The sequence below is a fragment of the Petaurus breviceps genome, unplaced genomic scaffold, assembly GCF_028583685.1.
Source record: "Petaurus breviceps papuanus isolate PSGF00001 unplaced genomic scaffold, PetGlider_PUasm1.0 523, whole genome shotgun sequence".
Taxonomy (NCBI): Eukaryota; Metazoa; Chordata; class Mammalia; order Diprotodontia; family Petauridae; genus Petaurus; species Petaurus breviceps.
Genome location: NW_027186356.1, coordinates 1,776,539 through 1,797,550, shown reverse-complemented (window position 1 = coordinate 1,797,550; position 21,012 = coordinate 1,776,539). Strand labels below are relative to the sequence as shown.

The following is a 21,012-nucleotide window of genomic DNA, read 5'->3' as shown; positions in this document are numbered from 1 at the left end:
CTATCTGTGTGTCCCAGGCTACTCTTCAATTAATCAATAGATCAACAAGCATTCATTAAGCATTTACTGCATGCCAGGCACTGTGCTAGGCATACAAAAAAAGGCTGCCTTCAAGGGGCTTACATTCTAATGGTGTAGAAAACATGCAACTACAGGCATATAAGATAGATATAAGGTAAATGGGAAGGACAACTAGGTGGCAAAGTGGATAGAGTGCTGGGCCTAGAGTGAAGAAAACCTAAGTTCATATATGGTCTCAGACACTTACTAGCTGTATGACCCTGGGCAAGTCATTTAACTGTGTTTGCTTGAGTTGCCTTATCTGTAAAATGAGCTGGAAAAGGAAATGGCAAACCACTCCAGTATCTCTGCCAAGAAAACCCCAAGACGGTCCAAGGAGTCTGAACAACAAATGGAGGTATTCAGAGGGAGGACACTAGAAGTGTCAGTATGTCAAGACAGCACCACTTGGGGAGATGAGGTTCCCACACCCAGAACAATGAAAGCATAACACACAGCATAGGTCACCTGCATGGGCGGACCGCTGTGGGCGTATGTACCTCTGTATATGAAATCCACTCCTCCTGATCTGTTCCTCCAAGGCTGTATCTGTGCACATGTCTTGTGCATCTCCTTCTTACCAGGTGTTTGGCAGTGGCTTTAGGTCTCTTCTGGCTCTAGCCACTGTGTCCAGGTTTCTTCCAGGTGTGTCTGTGTGTGTCACTGGGACTAGGTGCATGCCCTCCAGCCTGTGTATCTGAGGGTGCCTATTCAGATGTGTGGCTGTCATCAGATGTGCACTTCATGGGTCCCTCCAGATGTGTTGGGGCTCATCCAGAGATGTATCTGTCAGTGTATGTGTATGTATGCGTAGGTCACTCTGCCTAGATGTGCCTATCCACGTCTGTCCCTCGGTGCCCATCCAGGTGTGTTCCTGGGCTCTGTCTGGATGTGTGTGTCCATCTGCCCACGTCGGTGTGTGGGCATGTGCCTACGGATGGCCCTTGGGTGTGTGCCCAGGGTGTCAGTCTGCCTGAGTGTCTGTAGGTCCTGACGGCCACAGGTGTGCCCCTGGCTAGGGTCCCGAGCTCTGGCAGCCCAGGTTGGTTCCGATGTGACTCCATGGGGCGGGGGGCGGGGTGGGGGGGAAATGGGGGCGGGAGTTGTACTAAGACAGAAAGGGGAGGGGTCCGCGCCAGGCGCCCCGGAGGCAGGGGGCAGAGGGGCGGCTGGGGCGCGGGTAGGGGGGGTTCAGGAAGCTCCCACCCCGCAGGAATTCGAAGCGTTCGGCCCTTATAAGGGCATTTCCACTCGCGACCAATCCGCGGCCGGGGGCGTGGCCGGGCCCCTAACTCCGGAGCCGAGAAAGAGCCCAGAGAGCGGCATCGCGTCTGTGCTGTCCCATCCAGTCCGTCCCGTCAGCTCCGATCCGCTCCCGGACTGTCAGTCAGTCCCCTCGGGCCTGACCCGGCCACACCATGAGCTCCACTCAGTTCAACAAGGGTCCGTCCTACGGCCTGTCGGCCGAGGTCAAGAACCGGGTGAGTGGCGCAGCAGGACCCCAGACAGGGATGGAGAAAAGGGGAGGGGGGCTGGTGGAAGAGGATGGGGGAAGCTTGGCTCTCCCTGCCCGGTTTGGGGAGTGGCGGAGCTCGGGGTGACCTGGAGCTACTCTCTGGCCAATTTCTCCCTCCTCGGCTCTTCTCAGAGGAGCCTCCCCCCACCCCAAGCATCCTCTGGAGGGGGATCTGGCTTGTTATGGGCAGGACTCTCACATCTAACCCATTTAGATCCTCATTCTCCCCCTTCCAGGAGAGAGGTTTTCAACTTCTCTAGGACCCTCCTCATTCCCCCATGTATCCACGTCTGAAGTTGGGACCCATCTCTTGGGCATTTCTCCTTCTGCGGCTCTAGCTCTGTCTTCTAAGAGGAATTAGAGGAGGCTAACTCTCTGTGTGACCTTGGGCAAGTCCCTTTCCCTTTGGGCCGCGATCTCTGCATTCCAACCAGTCTAATGAAGCTGGGTGAAACATTTGGTCTCTGAGGTCCTTGAGGGTCTAACTTTCTGAGATTCTATCGGAATCCTATCCCGAGACTAGAGAATGGATTGGGGGGTGGGAGGGAGAGGAGGACTTACGTGGATATAGGATCTGGGGGGCAAGGTTCCCATCCTATCGGATCTCTAGGGATGAGATGGCTGGTGGCTGGTGCCCCACCCTGGAGCCACGCTACTGTCCCGGAGCCACCCTACTATAATTTCCGTTTGGCTCAGATCTGTAGAAGGGTGTGTGTTTGTATTTGTGGCGGGTGGGGGTGACAGGCTGAGGAAGAATTCCCCTTAGCCAAAGCCAGCACCTGCTGGCCACCTTAAGGGGGGAGGGGAGGAGAAGAGGGGGTTCAAAAAGAGGAAGTGGGGGTGGGTGGAGTTAGCCACCGCTTCTTAGACAGAAGCCTACGGCTCCTTCCCCATCTCCTCCCTGAAATTTAAAGGGACAGGGGTGGGATGGGGTGGAGACTCATTGGGCGTCTAGTACTCTAAACTTACCCCTAGCTCCACTCCCTGCCTTTCCCTTCTATCCTAACCTCCCCTTTCTGGGCCTCGTTTTGGGCTCTATAATTCCCAAACCTCAAATTCCACAATCCTAGCCCTCCAGAAAGGAGGAGGTTATAAAATTTCAGAGCTGGGAACTCTGGAATACAGAAGTTTAGAACTAGGAGCGACCTTAGAAATCTTCAATTCAGCTCTGTGTGGGAACCTCCATGATCTCACTACACACCAATCTGGACAAGTAGGCAATCTGGGGATCCTGGCCAAGACCCGATGGGGAAGTGCCTTACTTCTCGGTGTGCCCAGGCTGGGTCAGAAGTCACTTGGTTTTTGTTGGTGTAGGCTAGAAACTCTTCCTCTCCCTCTCCTTCCACCCCCTTCCCAAGTCATCACCTTTTCAGCATAGGTTTTATAGGTTAGGGAACTGAGGCTGGGACTTGCCCCGAAACACCTGGTGGAAAAGGTGGGATTAGAACCTAGTCCTCCTGGTTTCTAGTTTATGGCTTCTTGTGGGAGTACCTTTTTTGGGGGGGCAACAGAAAAGGGGTGACCTTTTGATTTTCACTTTCCAGTCAAATGTGCAGAGGCAAGGACCTTGGTATCTTAGGAATCACTCTGCCAGCCATATGAATGGTCACACACTTACTTGTTGAGCCATTTGGGAACTGGGGAGAGGCATGGTTGAGGTGCACTCTGGGATTGCATCATGCCACACCTCCATGGCTGGGGTTGAGTCAGGAATGGGCTTCTCAAGTGGCACCACAGAATGTGGCAAGATAGTTGTTGGCAGAGCCTTGCAAGGCCCCACATGCCAACCTGAGGGTTGGGGGAGCCCCAACAGCCTGCTTGGACTTGCCTGCCCCTGCCAATTGCCCACAGGAAACATCTAGGACCAGGCCGAACTCTGCCCCACTCTCAGGCACCATAGAAACAGTCTAATTTCACTGGGCTATTTCTTCCCACCCGAAAGAGTATGACTAATGTTGGGGAAGGGGGAAGAGGTGCCAAGCAAACCTTTCTTAGCCTCTGGAATACAGGAGTATAAAGCCAGGGACTTGGGTGGGAGGGTAGATTAGGCCTGAGCAAATCACTCTTCACCTCTGGACCCTAATTTGCTCTTCTGTGAAATAAAGATGTTGTTCTCTTAAGAGAATGTGCCTTTCAGCTCTGACCTTCTGTGTTCTAAGGTCCCTCCTAACCCTGATAACTGATATTCTAAGTTTTCTTCCAGCTTTGACATTTTATGTTCTAAGGTCCCTTCCAGCTCTGGCATCCAGTGTTATCAAGTTCTAATGTTCTCAATTCTCTCTTAGCTCTGACATTCTATGTTCTAAGGTCCTTTCCATCTCTGCCATTCTGTGTTCCCTTCCAACCTGGACACCAAAGGAATTCTCTGATGCCTCCTTTCTTCCAATCTCAACATAGTTCTCCCCACCCTCTGACCCCAGAAACTACATTATAATGCCCATTCTGCAGATGGGGAAACGGAAGGTGGCAGGAAGGGCTCTTGTTGAGTTCTCTTTGAATGGACTCTCTGATGCCAGCCCCATTTGTCTCAGGGTTCTGTGCCAACCTCTTGGGCTTCCTTGCATGACTCAGAGCCACTTCTGGATGTAGGAAGACAGAAGACTCTGTATGGGAACCTCCATGATCTCAGTACAAACCAATCTGAACAAGTAGGCAATCTGGGGACCCTGGCCAGGACCCGATGGGGAGGTACCTTACTTCTCGGTGTGCCCAGGCTGGGCCAGAAGTCACTTGGTTTTTGTTGGTGTAGGCTAGAAACTTCCTCTCCCTCTCCTTGCACCCCCTTCCCAAGTCATCACCTTTTCATCAACATTTACTAAAGCTTAGAATCCTGGAAATCCCAAAGCTGGAAGGACACCTAGTCTACCACCTGACTGAACAACCCCCACCCCCCAGCCCATGACATTCCTGGCAACCTCTGCTTGAACTCTTCCAGACACACGGAGCTCACTTTCTACTGAGGTGACTCCATTGTTGGCCGGTTCTAATTTTGGGTTCTAAGCTCCATTCCAACACTGACTGTTTAATGTTCTAAGGTCCTTTCCACCACTGACATTCTATGTTCTAAGATTCCTTCCTACTCGGACACTTTAGGAATCTATTTTTCTCTTATATTTTATTAGTCTCTGGAGAGTATCTTCAGTTAGGACAGAGGTGAGAGGCTTCGCTCTACTTCCAAATGTACGGAATCTTCTAGAAAACGATGCTAAAGATCCAAGCTGTGGTGGAGACATGAGTTCTTAAAATGCTGTGAAACAACCTGCTTAGAACCAGTTGAGCTGCTCCCACACCCTCCTTCTGAAAGGATCCAGCCTTTCAAAGATGACCCCAGTCCACGTGTGCCCTGCCCCGTGCTTGGCACTTAGGGGCAAGCAGACTTGATAAGACCTGGGCCCTTGCCCTTGGGGGGAAGCTCCCAATCTGGGATGGGGGAGGGGTGAGAGCAGACTGAAGACACATTGCCACTACATGCAATGCCTTAGGAGAGGGAGAAAGACAGACATAGTCCTGGATGAGGTGGGTAAGGAGGAGAAGGCTCCTTCCTGATGAAGGGGACCGAGGAGGCTGCCTAAAGGCAGTGGTGCCTGAGGGAGACTTGGAAGGGCAGGAATCAGGGGGTGGGGCAGAAACAGAGGGGGGGAGGGAGTCAAAGGCACAGAGTCACAAAAGGTGTGGAGTGCTTCAAATGCCAGGCTGAGGTATTTGAGGTGTGGGGTGGCAGAGGATCTGGGTACCCTCTGACCAACAGTTAATTGGAGAATCCCTTCTGCTCCATCATCTTTTCTCCAGAGGATGCCCTCAGAGGTCTATACAGGAAGGAGGGGGAGGGACAAGGAGAGGGGGCTGGCTAGACTTGGGCACAACTCCCACTTAATGGCCCAGGAAGAGTCTCACTCTTATCCCTCCAACAGAAGGTGACTTTTCAGCTTCCCCAGCTTGGAACTGGAAGCCCTGAGTTCAAACCCCAGATCTGCCACTGACTGGCTGTGCAACTCTAAGCAAATTGATTAAGCTCTCTGAGCTTCTGGTTCCTCTGGATAAAGGAGCAGGCAGAACTTGTTGGAGACTGTAAGATCTCTTCCAGCCCTAGTTTCTCTTATCCTTCAGCTTTCCTTGCTTGGTGATAGGGAGCCCACTGAAGCTGGTTTCAGGGCTACTTGGTCTGGGAGTGGCCCTGGACTCTGGTGTCCCTGCCTACTTGATCAGTCTCAGCCAGCCCCTCCTGAATGGCTTTGAGGGGGCCTGTCAAGCTACTGGCAATAGAGTTTAAACCTCTGGGAACAGCTGCTCTTCATTTACAAAGAAAATAGCGGGCGCATTCTTGGCATTTTGTGGTGACAAAAGAATCCGTGGGCGGGTCCAATCCCAGGGAGAAAGCCTGAGGATTGAGGATGCTAGAGGTGATGGGGGGGTGGGGGGGAGAGAACGGAGAAATGGATCCCAAGGAGCCAGACCGGGGCTTCTGGGGTAGGGGGAAGGGCAGGCATCTGAGGTAAGAATAGCTGGGAGCCCAGAGGAAATTGGGCCTGGTCCAGGACCCAAACTGCCAGCCCTGGATTCCAGGGTTCTCTTCCTCTGGGGGTCTTCAAGCAAAGGTTGGATGACCCTTGTAGGGCAAGTTGTGGAGGGGATTCTAATTCAATAGATGATTTCTGAGGTCCCTTCCAACTGTGAGATCCTGTGACATTGAGGAAGGGGAAGGATTGGCCGTTGGTCCAAGGGGCACAAGGGAGGATGTCTCAGAATGTTGGAGGGGGGTCTGTGGTTTGGAGAGGAGGAAGGGATGTTGTGTCTGGTGCCATGGCCAGAGTTGGCCACTTCAGCTGTCTGCTGTCCAAACCTTCCCCACCCCCATCTCCTCCAATGCCCTAGAGCAAATCTTTAGCCCTTCCTCAGTCTTCTCTCCTTTCCTGATTCCTTGGGGAGATAGGAGCAGGAATTATGCTCCAGTTCTGTCTACCACCTCCTTCTAAGAGGTCACAACCCACATTTGCATGTCAGGAGTGAGGCAGGATCCAGCCTTCCTTCAGTGGGCTTGTCCAGAGAATGCTGGGCCTACTGCAAGCCCAAGAGGGGGAGAAATCAGTCAGTGACTCAGCTAGCATTCATTAAGCTAGCATTCCTTAAGTGGTTACTATGAGCAGGTACTGTGCTAAGCTCTGGGATACAAGGGAAGGCAACAACATGGTCCCTGCCCTCCACGAGCTTACTGTCTAATGGGAGAGAAAACATGCAAATAGTTACATTTGGTGCAAATATATGCTTCGTAAATGGAAGATAATCCTGGAGGAAAGACTCTAGAGGGAGGCATCCCTGTGGATGGTGAGATTGGAGCCGCCTGGGAAGTTAAGGAATTGGTGGGGAGGAGGAAAAGCATTCCAGGAGTGGAGAGCTAGCCAGTATAAATGCACGGAGTCAGGAAATTGATTGTATCTTGTGAGGAGCAGCAGGTAGGATGTGTAGCCGAATAATAGAGTACTTAGAGGGGAGCAAATCATGGGAAAACTGGAAAGGTAGGAAGGGTCAGACTGAGAAGGAAGAAGGTAGGTCCAGTAATCAGTAGGTCAGTAAATATTTATTAAGCACCTGCTATATATTGTTCGGTTGGTTCATTTGGGGTTTTCTGGGCAGAGATACTGGAATGGTCTGCCATTTCCTTCAGCTCATTTTATAGATGAGGAAACTGAGGCAAATAGGGCTAAGTGACTTGCCCAGGTTCACATAGTTGCTAAGTGTCTGAGGTTGGATTTGAACTCCAAACTTCTTGATTCCAGGCCCACTTCATCACCTTAAGTGCTGGGGATATGAAAAGGGGCGAAAGAGAGTCCCCGCCCTCAAGGAACTCACAAAGCATGTAAATAATTATATACAAACAAGCAATAGACAGGATAAAACAGGAAATAATTTGTGGAGGGAAGGCACTCAAATTAAGAGGGATTGGTAAAAGGCTTACTTGTAGAAGGCAGGGGTTTAGTTGGGACCTGAAGGAAGCCAGGAGGCAGAGATGAGGAGCGAGAGCATTCCAACCACAGGGGAGAATGAGTGAAAAAGCCCAGAGCCCAGAGGGAGGGTCTTGTTTGAAGAATAACCAGGAGGCCAGTGTCACTGGAGTGAAAGGGATGTAGAAGGCTGCAAGGTGTAAGAAAACTAGAAAGGGGGGATGGATGGGGAGGGGGTAGGTGATAAAGAGCTTTGTACACCAGATTTTGTATTTGACCTTTTTTTTTTGTAAATAGCATTTTATTTTTTCCAATTAGATGTAAAGATAGTTTTCAACATTCATTTTTTAAATGAAATTTTGAGTTCCAAATTTTTCTCCCTCCCCCCTCACTCCCCCTTCCCAAGATAGCAGGCAGTCATGTTGCACCAGCTCTGGAGTCAGGAGGACCTGAGTTCAAATTCGGCCTCAGACACTTAAGACTTATTAGTTGTGTGACCTTGGGCAAGTCACTTAACCCCAATTGCCCTTCCCTCCCCCTACAAAAAGCAAAAAAAAAAAAAAGCAGTCATGTTAAACATTTCCACATTAGTCAAGTTGTGAAAGAAGAATCAGAACAAAAGGGGAAAAGTGTGAGAAAGAAAAAACAAAATAAAACAAAAAGAGGTATGTTTCAATCTGCATTCAGACTCTATATTTCTTTCTCTGGATGTGGATAGCATTTTCTTCCATAAGTCCTGGAACTATCTTAGATCATTGTATTGCTGAAAAGAGCTAAGTCTATCATAGTTGATCATCGCACAATGTTGCTGTTACTATGTACAATGTTCTCCTGGTTCTACTCACTTCACTCAGCATCAGTTCATGTAAAGGTTTCTCTGAAATCTGCCTGCTCTTCATTTCTTATAGCACAATAGTATTCCATTATATTCATATACCATACCTTGTTCAGTCATTCCCCAACTGATGGGCATCCCCTCAATTTCCAATTCTTTGCTACCACAAAAAGAGCTGCTATAAATATTTTTGTACATGTGGGTCCTTTTCCCATTTGTATAATTTGGGGGGGGACACAGACCTAGAAGTGGTATTGCTGGGTCAAAGAGTATGTACATTTTTATAGCCCTTTGGGCATAGTTCCAAATTGCTCTCCAGAACGGTTGGATCAGTTCACAACTTCACCAACAATGCATTAGTGCTCCAATTTTCCCACATCTTCTCCAACATTTATCATTTTCCTTTTCAATCATACTAGCCAATCTGATAGGTATGAGGTGTGTATTTGATTTTGTATTTGATTCTGGAGGTGATTGGGAACCACTGGATTTCATTGAATAGCAGGGTGAGCTGGTCCAACCTTTGGGAAAATCATTTTGGCTCCTGAATGGAGGACGGGTGGAGTGGGAGAGAGACTTGAAGCAGGCAGACCCACCCAAAGCCTATTGCAGTGATGCAGACATGAGGTGATGAGGGTCTGCACTGGAGAGGGACAGTGTCAGAGGAGAAAAGGGAGTCAATATAATTTACTGGAAAGGTTACTGAACTCAGAGTGAGAGGTGACCTGGGTTTGAATTCCATCCCTGCAACTTAGCATTAGCTATATGACTCTAGGCAAGTCACTTCCCTTTTCTCCCCTTTCCTCATTTTCTTTATTTCATAACAATAATTCTTCCATCTCCTTCACAGTATTAAATAGCTAATATATGTAAAGGGCTCTATAAACCATAAAGCTCAGGCTCTCTCTCTCCCCTCTCTTTCTCCCTCTCTCTCTCATATATACATATATATGTGCTATGATTTTGATCCAAGAATCTGGGTTGAGTGCTAAGGGGGTTCAGAGGGAAACAGAAAGGACCTACAGATCACCCCAAAGCATCCCCCTCCTCATTTCTTTCCTTTCCTGGAGTTTGTAGCAATGATTAACTCCTCTGGAAGACAAAAAAAAAAGAATCCGTTTTAATAGCTGGAGAGACTTTACCAACCATGTAGTTCGACACCATCATTTTACAGAGAAGGAAACTGAGACCCAGGATTACAGATTTGAGCTGAAAAGGGATCTTAGAAGCCAGCTAATCCAACCCCCTTGATTTTCTAGCTGAAACATTGAGAAAGACCATGGAAAGACATTGAACTAGAAAGGGAACTGAGATACTGTCTAGGCCAATCTCTCCATTTTACAGAGGGGGAAATTGCTGAGGCACAGGGAGAAAAGGCTGTCCCTGAGTCACACTGAGTTAGTTGCCGAGTCAGGACTCCGATCCAGGACTCCGGACCCAACTTGTATTGCCTTTGTAGATGTAGGTGAATAGAGTGCTGGGCCTTTTTCAGGTGAGGAAATTAAGGCTCGGAAGACTTGGAAAGACATAAAAGCTAACATTTATATAGCACCTACTGTATACTAGGCAATATGCAAAGTGCTATATAATGATCTCATTTTGTGCATCATTATCATTATTAATTATTATTGTTCCCATTTTGCAGACGGCAGGATTCAAAAGATCCTAAGCCCCTCATTTTTCTACCCTGTCATGCCTCTCTCATGCTCCCCCCCCCATTAGTGGCATCTGTGTCCCTAGGCTCCCTCCCTCTGTGGCATCTGAGCTTCATAGTCCTGGGGGGTATCAGGTAGATCTGGACCTAGATGGCTTTTGTTTTGCTGGGCTTCAGGCAGCTCCAGGCCTGAGTCTAGCTTTCTTAGCCTTTTTGTGTGGGGATCAGGAAGTGGGGCCCATTTCGGGGGCGTGCCTCCTCCCCTACTCCTTCAGGGCTCCCACCCCCACCCTTGAGTTCCTCCTCACGGCTGGGCACATCCCCACACACTCAGGTAATCTCTGGAGTGGATTACTTTGCCCATGGGCCAAGGCTTCCCTGTGATGAGGTAGAATCTGTGGGAGGAGCAGGAGTCTGGAAATTCAGGAACAAGTCTCTACCTAGAGCTGGCAATTATTGGATCCCGTTCCCTTGGCTCTTGTTGGAAGGCACTCCACCCTCAGAAGGTGGTCCTCAGGCCAATGCAGCACCCAGCACCATGACTACTGTCAGCATAGCAAGGCCTACAAGGCCCAGATGGGCCAGCATCCCAGAGGTAGTAGGATCAAAGGCTCGATCTAGCTTCAGGCCCGACAGGTGGAAGGTTTTATTCTGCTTGCCTTCAGTACTTCAAAAATTCATCTTGGGTGGTGAATTGTCTGCTTCATCGAACTAGGAGAAGTGGGTGGGAGTTTCAAAGAAGCAGATTTGACCCTTAGGAAGGGAAGTTTCCTAACAGTGTAGTCCAGGAGTTGGAATGGAATGCCTCTTAAGGTAGAGAGTTCCCTGTCATTGGGGGTATTCAAGTAGGTGCTGAATGGTCACTTGTGCAGGATGTTATAGAGGAAGTTTCTGTTTCATTCGATTCAGCAAACTTCTTTTTTCCAAGCCGTGGCTCTGTACTAGGCACTTGACATACAAAGACCAAAACTCCCTTTTAAAAATTTTTGCGTTTCTTTGTATCCTTAGCACTTAGTGCAGTGACTCAACCATGGAGATTGATTAAGTAATGTTTGTTGACTGGCTGACTGACCGATTGACTACATTCTACTCTCTGGGTGTACTAGTAAGCACTGGGAGGTCCCCTCCTGCTTTGACATTCCATGGGTCTAAGGTCCCCTCCTGCTTTGACATTCCATGGGTCTAGATTCTCACTCTCTTTCTACTCAGCCGCCTCTCCCTCTTTCTCCCCTACCTCTAATTAGCTTTGTGACCTTGATTGTCTCTTCCCCCATTATCTTCTCTGAGCCTTGATTTTTCTCCTCTGTAAAATGGGCAGAATTATCCCTTCCTTGCCCTCTTTACAATGCTGTCCTGAGCGGTTGAATGAGAGAGAAAGAATGGATACAGAGGTGGTCAGCAAGTCTGGAAGGACTTTGTAAAGAGTTGAGAAGTACAGGCGTCCAAGGAATTGTTATGAGTACTCATTGTTCTGAGGTCACGGGATGCAGAGCCGGAGGGGAACTTCAGGGTCATCTCATCCAACCCCCTTCATTGGACAGATGAGGAAGCTGAGGTCCAGGGGGAAGTGACTTGGCCTATGTCATCCAAAGAATAATGGCAAAGCTGCTATTTGCCCCCACATCTCCTGACCCCAGGTGGCAGTCAGCTTGCTCTTTCTCCAAGCTAACTGGAAAACAAACGAAAGCTTTGACCTTGACTCTACCTCCACAGCATCTCTCCCATCCATCCCTCCCTTTGTTCCCACTGACATCACCCTCATTCAGAGTTTGATCATCTGTCCTCGAGGGTACCAGAAAATTCTCCCAATTGGTCTTCCTGTTTTCAATTTTTCTCTTGAATAATTCATCCTCTCCACAGATGCCCAAATGATCTTCCAAAGCCACAACTCTGATCACATCAACTCCCCTACTCAAAAACTTTCAATGCTCCTTATTGTTACCTCTAAAAGAAACTACAAACTCCCAGCCTGGGATTTACAGCCCTCTAGGACCTGGCTGCTATCTCCCTTTCTGACTTATTCCATACTACTCTCCTTCAAAATTTCTATATTGCAGCCCCGTTGAACTACTAATGACACCCCCAAATTCTGCATTTCTGGCCTCCACACAACAGCACCAGATGTCCTCCATACCAAGGGGAAAATATTCTCTCTCCCCACTTGTCCATCTTTGAGTCCTTGTCGGCAGGCAAGGCTCAACTCAGGGGCCACCTCCTCCGGGAAGCCCTCTTCCCCCTCTCCCTTTCTTGGTTTCGCTTTTGTAATGACTCATGAGGGCTGAAGCGGGGAGCTGCATTTGGACTAATCTGTGTCCTTATATAAGATCATACATTTAGAGCAGGAAGAGGCCTCAGACAACATTTGGTCCATCCCCCTCATTTGAAGGATGAGGAAATGTGGACCCAGGAAGATTAAGGAGCTTGTCCAAAGTGCCAAGGCTGGGGTTAGTATCCAGGCCCTCCAGATCCAGCCTCCTTTCCACTGTCCTGAGCTGCCTATTATGGTGTGTGGGCTCGGTGGAATATAAGCGCAGCATGGTGCCTCACACACAGTAAGCATGTAATAAATCTTTATTGAATTGAATGGAGAGATTTTGTATTAGAGATCTTCTAATCCGGAACTCTCATTTTACACAGGAGAAAAGTCAGGCCCAGACAGTTCAGTACATTATTATGGGTGATGGGGGAGGGGGTGGGATGAGGAAGGGGAAGTATGTAACAGAGACAGAATTTGAACCTGGATCCTTCTACTCTAAATTCTTTCCATTAAATAAATACTCTTTCCATTACCCAAGGACATTACTAGGATGGCAGAAAATTTGGATCTGGGGCAGGAATGTCTTGGTGTTAATAGGAACATAAAATTTAGAACTATAAGGGATTTTGTAGGTCATATAATCCAACCCCTTCATTTTACAAATGGGGAAACTGAGACCCTAAATGGTTGGGACTTACCTGAGCCTCCTGCCGAGGATGGACCAGGGAATCTCAAGCTCCCAGCCTAACTTTTCCCCATGCCATAGGTCCAGATATAGTCCTAACAGTATGGCCTGGGCCTTTCTCCTTAGCTCCAGTCCAAGTATGACCCACAGGTGGAAGGTGAGCTGAGGGGCTGGATTGAGGGTCTCACAGAACTCAGCATTGGACCAGATTTCCAGAAGGGACTCAAAGATGGTGTCATCCTATGCACGTGAGTAAGCACACTGGGGCTGGGGCATTGGAGGGAGAGGGGAGGGATTTGGGAAGGATCTCTGGTGCCCCCATCCCTATCCCAGATGATAGGGTGTCTTGGAGAGGGATCTGCAACTCAAGCTCTTGTCTGCCTCTGACCTAGAATTTTAGACTCATCAGACCTAGAACATCAGAGTTATAGAAACATCAGAGTTGGAAGGAACTTTGGAGCAGAGAAGATAAAATGTCAGAGCTGGGAGGGCCCCTCAGAACACAGAATGTCAGAGCTGAGAGGGCCCTTAGAACACAAAATGTCAGAGCTTGGAGGGGCCTTAGAACAGAGAATGTCAGGGCTGGGAGGGGCCTTAGAACACAGGATGTCAGAGCTGGGAGGGCCCTTAGAACATGTAATGTCAGGGCTGGGAAGGACCCTTAGATAACATTAGTGCTGGTTGGGATGGGCACTAATACTATCACTGTTCCTCCTTCCCTTTTACCCCTCCCCTGGTACTATTCCTCCAGTCTCATGAACAAACTGCAGCCTGGCTCCGTGCCCAAGATTAATCGCTCACAACAGAACTGGCATCAGGTGAGATGGTCTTGGGGCACACCCAGGGGAAAGAGAGGGACTAGTAATGCAGTCACTTGTCCTGACACTCCCTTCCCCCCCTCCAAAGAAGGATCTTCCAGGCCTCTAGCTTAGGGCCTAGTGTGCACAGCACAAGGGCAGAGAATCAGAGAAGGGGAGGGGCAAGCCCAGAAGCTCAGATGGGGAGCCCTGGAACTCTGCACAGTTTTGTTTCTTATCTTCTACCTCTTTCCCTTCCGGATCAGCTGGAGAATCTCTCCAATTTCATCAAGGCCATGGTGAACTATGGCATGAACCCTGTGGATCTCTTTGAAGCCAATGACCTCTTTGAAAGTGGGAATATGACCCAGGTTCAAGTGTCACTTCTGGCCCTGGCTGGCAAGGTAAGACATGCCAGAGGAGCACACATCTGGGTCTGAAGGGGTTCTGTCCTTGTTCCCTGCTCATTGAAATAGGGACCCTGGAAAGCCGGAAAAGAAAGGGGCCAAGTGACAAAAAGTCCTGGACTAGGGGAAATTGTCAGCTGTGGCCCCACATCTGCCACCAACTCGGAGAATTTATTTCATCCCTCTGAGTCTCAATAATTTGATTACTTACTATCCATGGATACTCTGTTTACCTATGTGGTCATTCTATCTTTCCAACTGGATTGTAAATGCTTTAGAGTCTGGGACCTTGTCTTGTTCTAATGTCAGTTTCTCCCTCAGAACCTAGGATAGGGTATAATATAATATAATATGATATGATATAATTAATATAATAAATAATATAAAACATGACATGACATGACAACATAACATAATATATAATATAATAAATATAATATGTCATTTTCTCCCTCAGCACCTAGGACACACAGAAGGTATAAGTTTATTGAATTGAAGTTGAAGGGAATTGACATCATTGAATTAGATGGTCTTTAAAAAATGTCTTAATTCATTTTTAAAATTTTGAGCTCCAAATTCTCTCCCTCCTTTCAGCCCCTCTTCCACGCCTTGAGAAGGCAAGCAATATGAGACCCATTATACATGTGAAGTCATACAAAATAGATTTTTATGTTAGCCATGTTGCAAAAAAAGTGAGGAAAAATAAAGAAAGTGAAAGATAGTCTTTCAGGAATGTTCTAGTGCTAGCATCCTGTGTTATGTGTTTTAAGTCTTCTCCTACCTCCAACATTCTGTGTTAAGGTCCTTCCTAGCTCTGTTCTAAGGGTGTGCTTAATTTGACCTTCTAAGGGCCCTTAGAATAGAGATTCAAATCTGGAAGGAGCCTTAGGACATAGAACACAGAATGTCAGAACTGAGAGAGCCCTTAGAACATCTATGGGCCTTCCCAGTTCTGACTTTCTTCGTCCTGTGTTTTAAGGTTCCTACCATTATCTGACATTAAATAGATAGATTGTATATATGTATATATACTATACATAGGCACATATACATATATCTCTATATATGTATATATAATATATGATGTATATATTTAGTAAACAGTATTTAATTTTTTCTAATTTAGTAAAAAGTATTTTATTTTTTCCAATTACATGTAAAGATAGTTTTCAACATTCTTTTTTGTAAGATTTTGAGTTCCAAATTTTTCTCCTTCCCTCTCCTTTCCCCAAGTCGGCAAGCAATCTGATATAAAAACACATGACATTGTGCATTCTCAAGGCCCTCCCAGTTGTGATGTTCTACATTGAGAACAACTCTGACATTCCCTGCCCCACATTCTAAAGTCCCTCTTGATCTCGACATTCCATGCCCTAAGGGTCTTTCAACTCTAATATTCTGTGTTCCAAAGCCTTTCCTAGCTCTCACATGTGTGTTCTAGAATTAGAAGGCAGAAAGTTGAAGGAAGTAGAGAAGGCTCCCAACACTTGGTCCTCTTCCTCGTTTCACTAGGAGCAAGAGATGGAACAGGATTGTTATGAGCTTTGAGACTGGAGCTTTCAGGGGCTCCATCTCTCCTAATTTCCCTTTCTTAATCCCTCTTCCTCATCTCTCTTCCTCCTGGCCAGGCCAAGACAAAAGGGCTTCAGAGTGGCGTAGACATTGGGGTCAAGTACTCAGAGAAGCAAGAGCGGAATTTTGATGATGCCAAGTTGAAGGCTGGGCAATGTGTTATTGGCCTCCAGGTATGAGATGGGGCTAGCCTGAAGCACCTTCATCCTGTATGACTCTCCTTGGAGTGGGGCTCCTAGGCCTGAGAGAAGGGCTTGGTGAATGTTGTCCAAGTCTCCCCAGTCTGGTGCCCCCTCCAATCTTGGAGGGAGCAAGGCTTCAGGACGTGGGCCCAGGAATCCAGATGGCATTGGGCCTGGCTGCTCAGCTCTGGTTGTCCTGAATAGAGACATCACCAATCTGTAGGTAGCCCAATGGCCCCATTTCCTTCCTCACTCCTTCGTCTTGTAAACTTCATTGGAAACTGATTTCTAATCCTTAGGAACCTGGGTGGATTTGAAGGATTCAAAGAAAGCCACTGTTCTCCCCCTCCTCCCACTTCCAAATCTCACCCAGAGAACCTGAAATTCCATGGTTGGCCAGGCATTCCTTTGAGTTCAGCATTGCCCCCTGAAAATTCAAATTTCCCTTTGAGAGAGATAATATGTGAAGGAAAGGAGTTTATCAGAAGTGTTCCTTCCCAGTAACAGGAGAAAAGGACAGTATGATTCCTGGGAGTCCTTAGAATGAGAGTACGAAGGGTAGAAAAAGGGGAGATGAAGCTGGGAAATATTCAGGAGAATAAGGAGGATGTTTCACAGCGGCAGAGAGGTGGGAGTAATGTCTCAAGGGGATTGAGAGGGAGTATTCTGGGGAAATGTGAATCGGGAGCCACCTAGGGTGAGGTTAGTTGGTACCCAAGGAGAGATTAGGTTGGGAGATTTTCAGTGGAAAGTACAATGGCATTGTTGAGTGAGTGTGTGTGGTATGTGTGTGGTGTGTGTGTGTGTGTGTGTGTGTGTGTGTGTGTGTGTGTGTGTGTGTGAGGAGAGAGAGAAAGAGAGAGAAGAAGGAGGAGGAGGAGAGGAGCAGAGAAGAGAGAACATACAGGGGGATGCTGAACATGCTGCCCAGGAGACATTTCTGGATGACTTCCCCATTTTGCTCTGGCCAGACCCTGTCTGAGAGTCAGATACCTTCCCTCTCCTGGGAATTTTACTCAAGTAGGAAACCCATGGAAGGCACAGGGGTTGAGCAGGGATTTTGTGTGGGATTCAAGCTCTCAGAGCCTCAGCCAAGAGCCTGAACCCTAGTTTCAAGGCAACAGACGAAAGAACTCTGGTACCCTAATGTTCCTACTTCCTTCTGACCACAGATGGGCACCAATAAATGCGCCAGCCAGTCGGGCATGACAGCCTACGGTACCCGGAGACACCTGTATGACCCCAAGAACCAGATTCTGGCCCCTATGGACCACTCAACTATTAGCCTGCAGATGGGGACAAACAAGTGTGCCAGTCAGGTGAGTGGGAACATCTAGGGCTCTGAAGTGGGAGACAGAACCATAGGCAGGCCTTCTCGATGTCAGGGCACTGGTCCTAGAAGGCCCAAGTGCCAGGATAGGCTCACAGGTCTCCTCTCTGAGCTTTAGAAGAAACACTGTGGCGTGGAAAGTGCCCTGAATTTGGAGTCTTAGCTGTGATTTTGACTCACTGAATGACCTTGGATTGTAAAATGAAGGCGGCAGCTGGTCTTGGGGAAGATGACCATGAAGTCATAGCAAAAGATTTGGATTTAAAGTCAGAGGACCTAGTTCTACAATTTTATTTACTTTCTGTGGGGCTTTCAGCAAGACCTTTCCCCTCTCTGTGCCTCAGTCTTCTCATCTGTACAATAAAAGACTTAAGAGTTCCTAAGCTCTCTTCCAGCTCTGACATTCTGTGTCCCAAAGAATTCTTCTCCTTCACTGGAGGGCTGGGGCCTTCAGTCCAAATTCATGGCGGGGGAGCCAGGGATAGAGCCTGAGGCCTCCAAACTGGTTCCTATCCCTTTAAGAAGGGATGAAGGTTAGGGTGGGAATAAAACCAAGCTCTCTGAGCCTGCTGGGCTGGTCAGAGCTGGTTCTTTGATGCCAGCCACTCCCTCCAGCTCTTGATTCCCAAAGTGGAAGGTAGGGTTTGCTCCTTACTGAACAGGTGGGATCAAACCCCTCAGTTACCAGGAAACTGAGCAAAGCATCCGGGGGCTCACTTATACGGGCAGAACAGAGAGCACTGATCTGCATTCAGCACCAAGAGGTCTGGGGGTAAACCCTGCCTCTGTCACTGTCTCATCTGGGCCTTAACTTTCACATCTGGAAAATGGACATGACAATAACTTGCACTACTGCTTAACTCACAGGGCATTGTTCTGAAGTGCCAGTGAGATAATGAAAGCAATAATTCATAAAGTGCTGTATTCATATCAGGTTATTATTGACCCCTAGAATGTCAGAGCTGGGAAAGTCCTTGGAAAATATCAGGGCTTAGAGAGCCCTTAGAACCCAGGATGTCAAGGCTGGGAGGAACCTTAGGACCAGGATGACAGGGTTGGGAGGGCCCTTAGAACCCAGGATGTCAGGGCTGGGAGAGCCCTTAGAACCCAGGATGTCAGGGCTGGGAGGGCCTTCAGGACCCAGGATGTCAGGGCTGGGAGGGCCCTCAGGACCAGGATGTCAGGGCTAGGAAAGACCTTAGAACACAAAATACAGAATATCAGAACTGGAGTAGGTCTTAGAACATAGTATTTTAAAACTAGAAGAGTTCTTAAAACCTAGAACATAGAATGTTACAGCAGGAATAATAATGATAGCTAATATTTATTTGTACTTTAAGCACCCAACATATATCTCATTTGATCCTCACAACAATCTGTTAGGTAGGTACTAGTATTATAAATCTTACAGATGAGGAAAGTTCAGTGACTTGCCCAGGGTCACACAGCTGGTGTCAAAGGCAGGATTGGAACTAGGGTCTTCCTCCCTGCAAGTCGAGTGCCCCAGCCACTGCGCCATCCAAGCAAAGCCTTAGAAACCAGAATTTCCAACATGTGAACATAGAATGTCAGAGCAGGGTCAGGGGGAAGGAGGGGGGATCCTTGGAACACAGAGGGTCAGATTTGGGAGGGACTTCAATGAATAAGCCAATAAGCCAATAAGTCAATAAGCATTTATAAATTGCTTACATTGTGCTAAGTGACTGGGATAGAAGGGCAAAAAAAAAGTCCCTCCCTCAGAGAACTTACATTCTAATGGAGGAGATATGTAAATAACTTTGTATATTCAAGATATATGCAGATCAGGTAGAAGGCAATCTTAGTGGAAAGGCACTAGTGGGGGGTAAAGACTTGGGGGCCAAAAAGCTGGGTCAGTGAAAGGCTTCCTGTGGAAGGCAAGATTTGAGGTGAGTCTTGAAAGAAGCCAGGGAAAAGAATAGCCAGAAGGGAGAGGAGAGAAGGCACACCAGGCAGGGGGGACACCTGTACAAAGGCATGGAGAGAGGGGATGGCATGTCTCGTTTGAAGAACTGAAGGGAGGCCGGGATCACTGGATATAGCTGGAAAGTGAAGTAAAACCTGGAAGGGCAGGAAGGAGCTGGAGCATGAGGAGATTCAGTGAGTCAGTGATGGAGTTAGGACCAGGGCCTGGGCTTCCAGCATCCAGCCTGAGCCAGCACTCTCAGCAGAGGGAGTGTGCCAGCTGGGAACTGGGCTGGAAGGGTCTGGATAGATAAGGACCTGGAGGAGCCTGAATTCCTTTCCCCATCCTCCTTCCAGGTTGGCATGACAGCCCCAGGCACCAGGAGGCACATCTACGACACCAAGATGGGCACAGACAAGTGTGACAACACCTCCATGTCCCTGCAGATGGGTTACACCCAGGGCGCCAACCAGAGTGGGCAGGTGTTTGGGCTGGGGCGACAGATCTATGATCCCAAATACTGTCCCCAAGGTCCTACTGGAGATGGGCCAGGGGTGGGCCCAGGTGACAGCCCCAGCTCTGTGGAGCCGCCTGAGTACCACTATTACCGGGAAGAGGAAGGATATTGAGACCAAGGGCCCCTCCCAACCTCCCCTCCCTTCCTTCATCCCCCGATTTTCGTTCTCATTATCCCTTTGTGTTCTCTGATTTTTGTCTTATGCTGGGGGAGTTTTGTTCCTGTCTGAGCTCTCTCTTTGACTCATCCTGTGGCCTTGGGCAAGTGTCTTCCTGTCTCTGGGCCTCAGTTTCCCTATTTGTCAGATGAGGGGGCCAGGACTGGTTGCCTAAGGTCTCCCCTCCAGCACTGATGTTGTATGGTTCTGTGTATTTGAGTGTCTTATCTCCTGAACAGGGAAGACTGGAGAGAGCCGAAGGCTTCTCAATAGGGGTGTATATGGTGTTGGGGGATTGTGAAGTAGAAATCCTTCTCATCCCCGCCCATCCACACCCTTGCCCTGGACCAGGCCTTGCTGTCTCTCCATCTCTTCCTGACCTGCTTTGGGTTGGGCCTGGGCCCTCGTGATGAAAGTTTGGGGGGAGGAGGAGGAACACAGGGCCACCAGAGGGTTTCCTGTCAACGGTGAGCTTCCTTCTTCCTGCTTATGAGGTTGGCTGGTGGTTTCCTCACCTCCTACAAAAGATGTTGAAAAATAATGTTCTTCTAAGGGGGGAGGGGCAAGAATGGCAATCTCCTTTCTTTCTCCTCCACTCATGACTTTTTCCACAGGAGCAGGGGGGGACCCTTCCAGGTGAGCCCCAGCCTCTCCTTCAGCCTAAAGCCTCCTTAACACAATAAGGGACCAGAGTCTGGTTTTAACTTAATACAAAAAGAAAGACTCCATCAAAAGCAGCTACTTTGTATTTCTGAAAGTGGAAGCTAGCAGCTCCAGCCCTCTCTGTCTGAGCCCCATCACAGCCCAGGGGTTGACTCTCCTGGACCCCTCCATATTCCCCACCCCACCCTGCCCCACCTGGCAAAGCCCTTTTTTCAGACTGGATCAGCTGCCTTCCTTCTTGAACACTGCACAGTGGCCTTGGTGGGCTGGGCCAGGTCAGCCTGGGTCAGGTTGCTTTCCTGGGAGAGTCATCCCATCAGCCCTTGGGCCTGGGAGAAGGACCTGGAAATAATGTGAAATGGTGATGTGGGAACACAGGCAATAAACACATTCTTTGTTTAAGAAATGAGGTGTTGTCTGATGGTCAAAGAGTCTGGGCAAGATACAAACTGGGAGTGTTTGGGGAGTCCTGGCCAGTGGATACTGCTGGACACATAGTAGGGTTAAAGATCTGCTT

General features: G+C 48.4%; 1 protein-coding gene across 1 annotated transcript; it reads left to right on the top strand.

Annotated features, from left to right (window-relative positions):
• The first annotated feature begins 1,320 nt into the window (after positions 1-1,320).
• Positions 1,321-20,901, top strand: CNN2 (calponin 2). The gene is made up of 7 exons (XM_069102034.1): positions 1,321-1,541; positions 13,073-13,194; positions 13,698-13,764; positions 14,010-14,147; positions 15,779-15,895; positions 17,077-17,223; positions 19,515-20,901. The coding sequence occupies exons 1-7, from the start codon at positions 1,479-1,481 to the stop codon at positions 19,785-19,787; spliced, it is 927 nt and encodes a 308-aa protein (XP_068958135.1). The 5' UTR covers positions 1,321-1,478; the 3' UTR covers positions 19,788-20,901.
• The last annotated feature ends 111 nt before the right edge of the window (positions 20,902-21,012 follow it).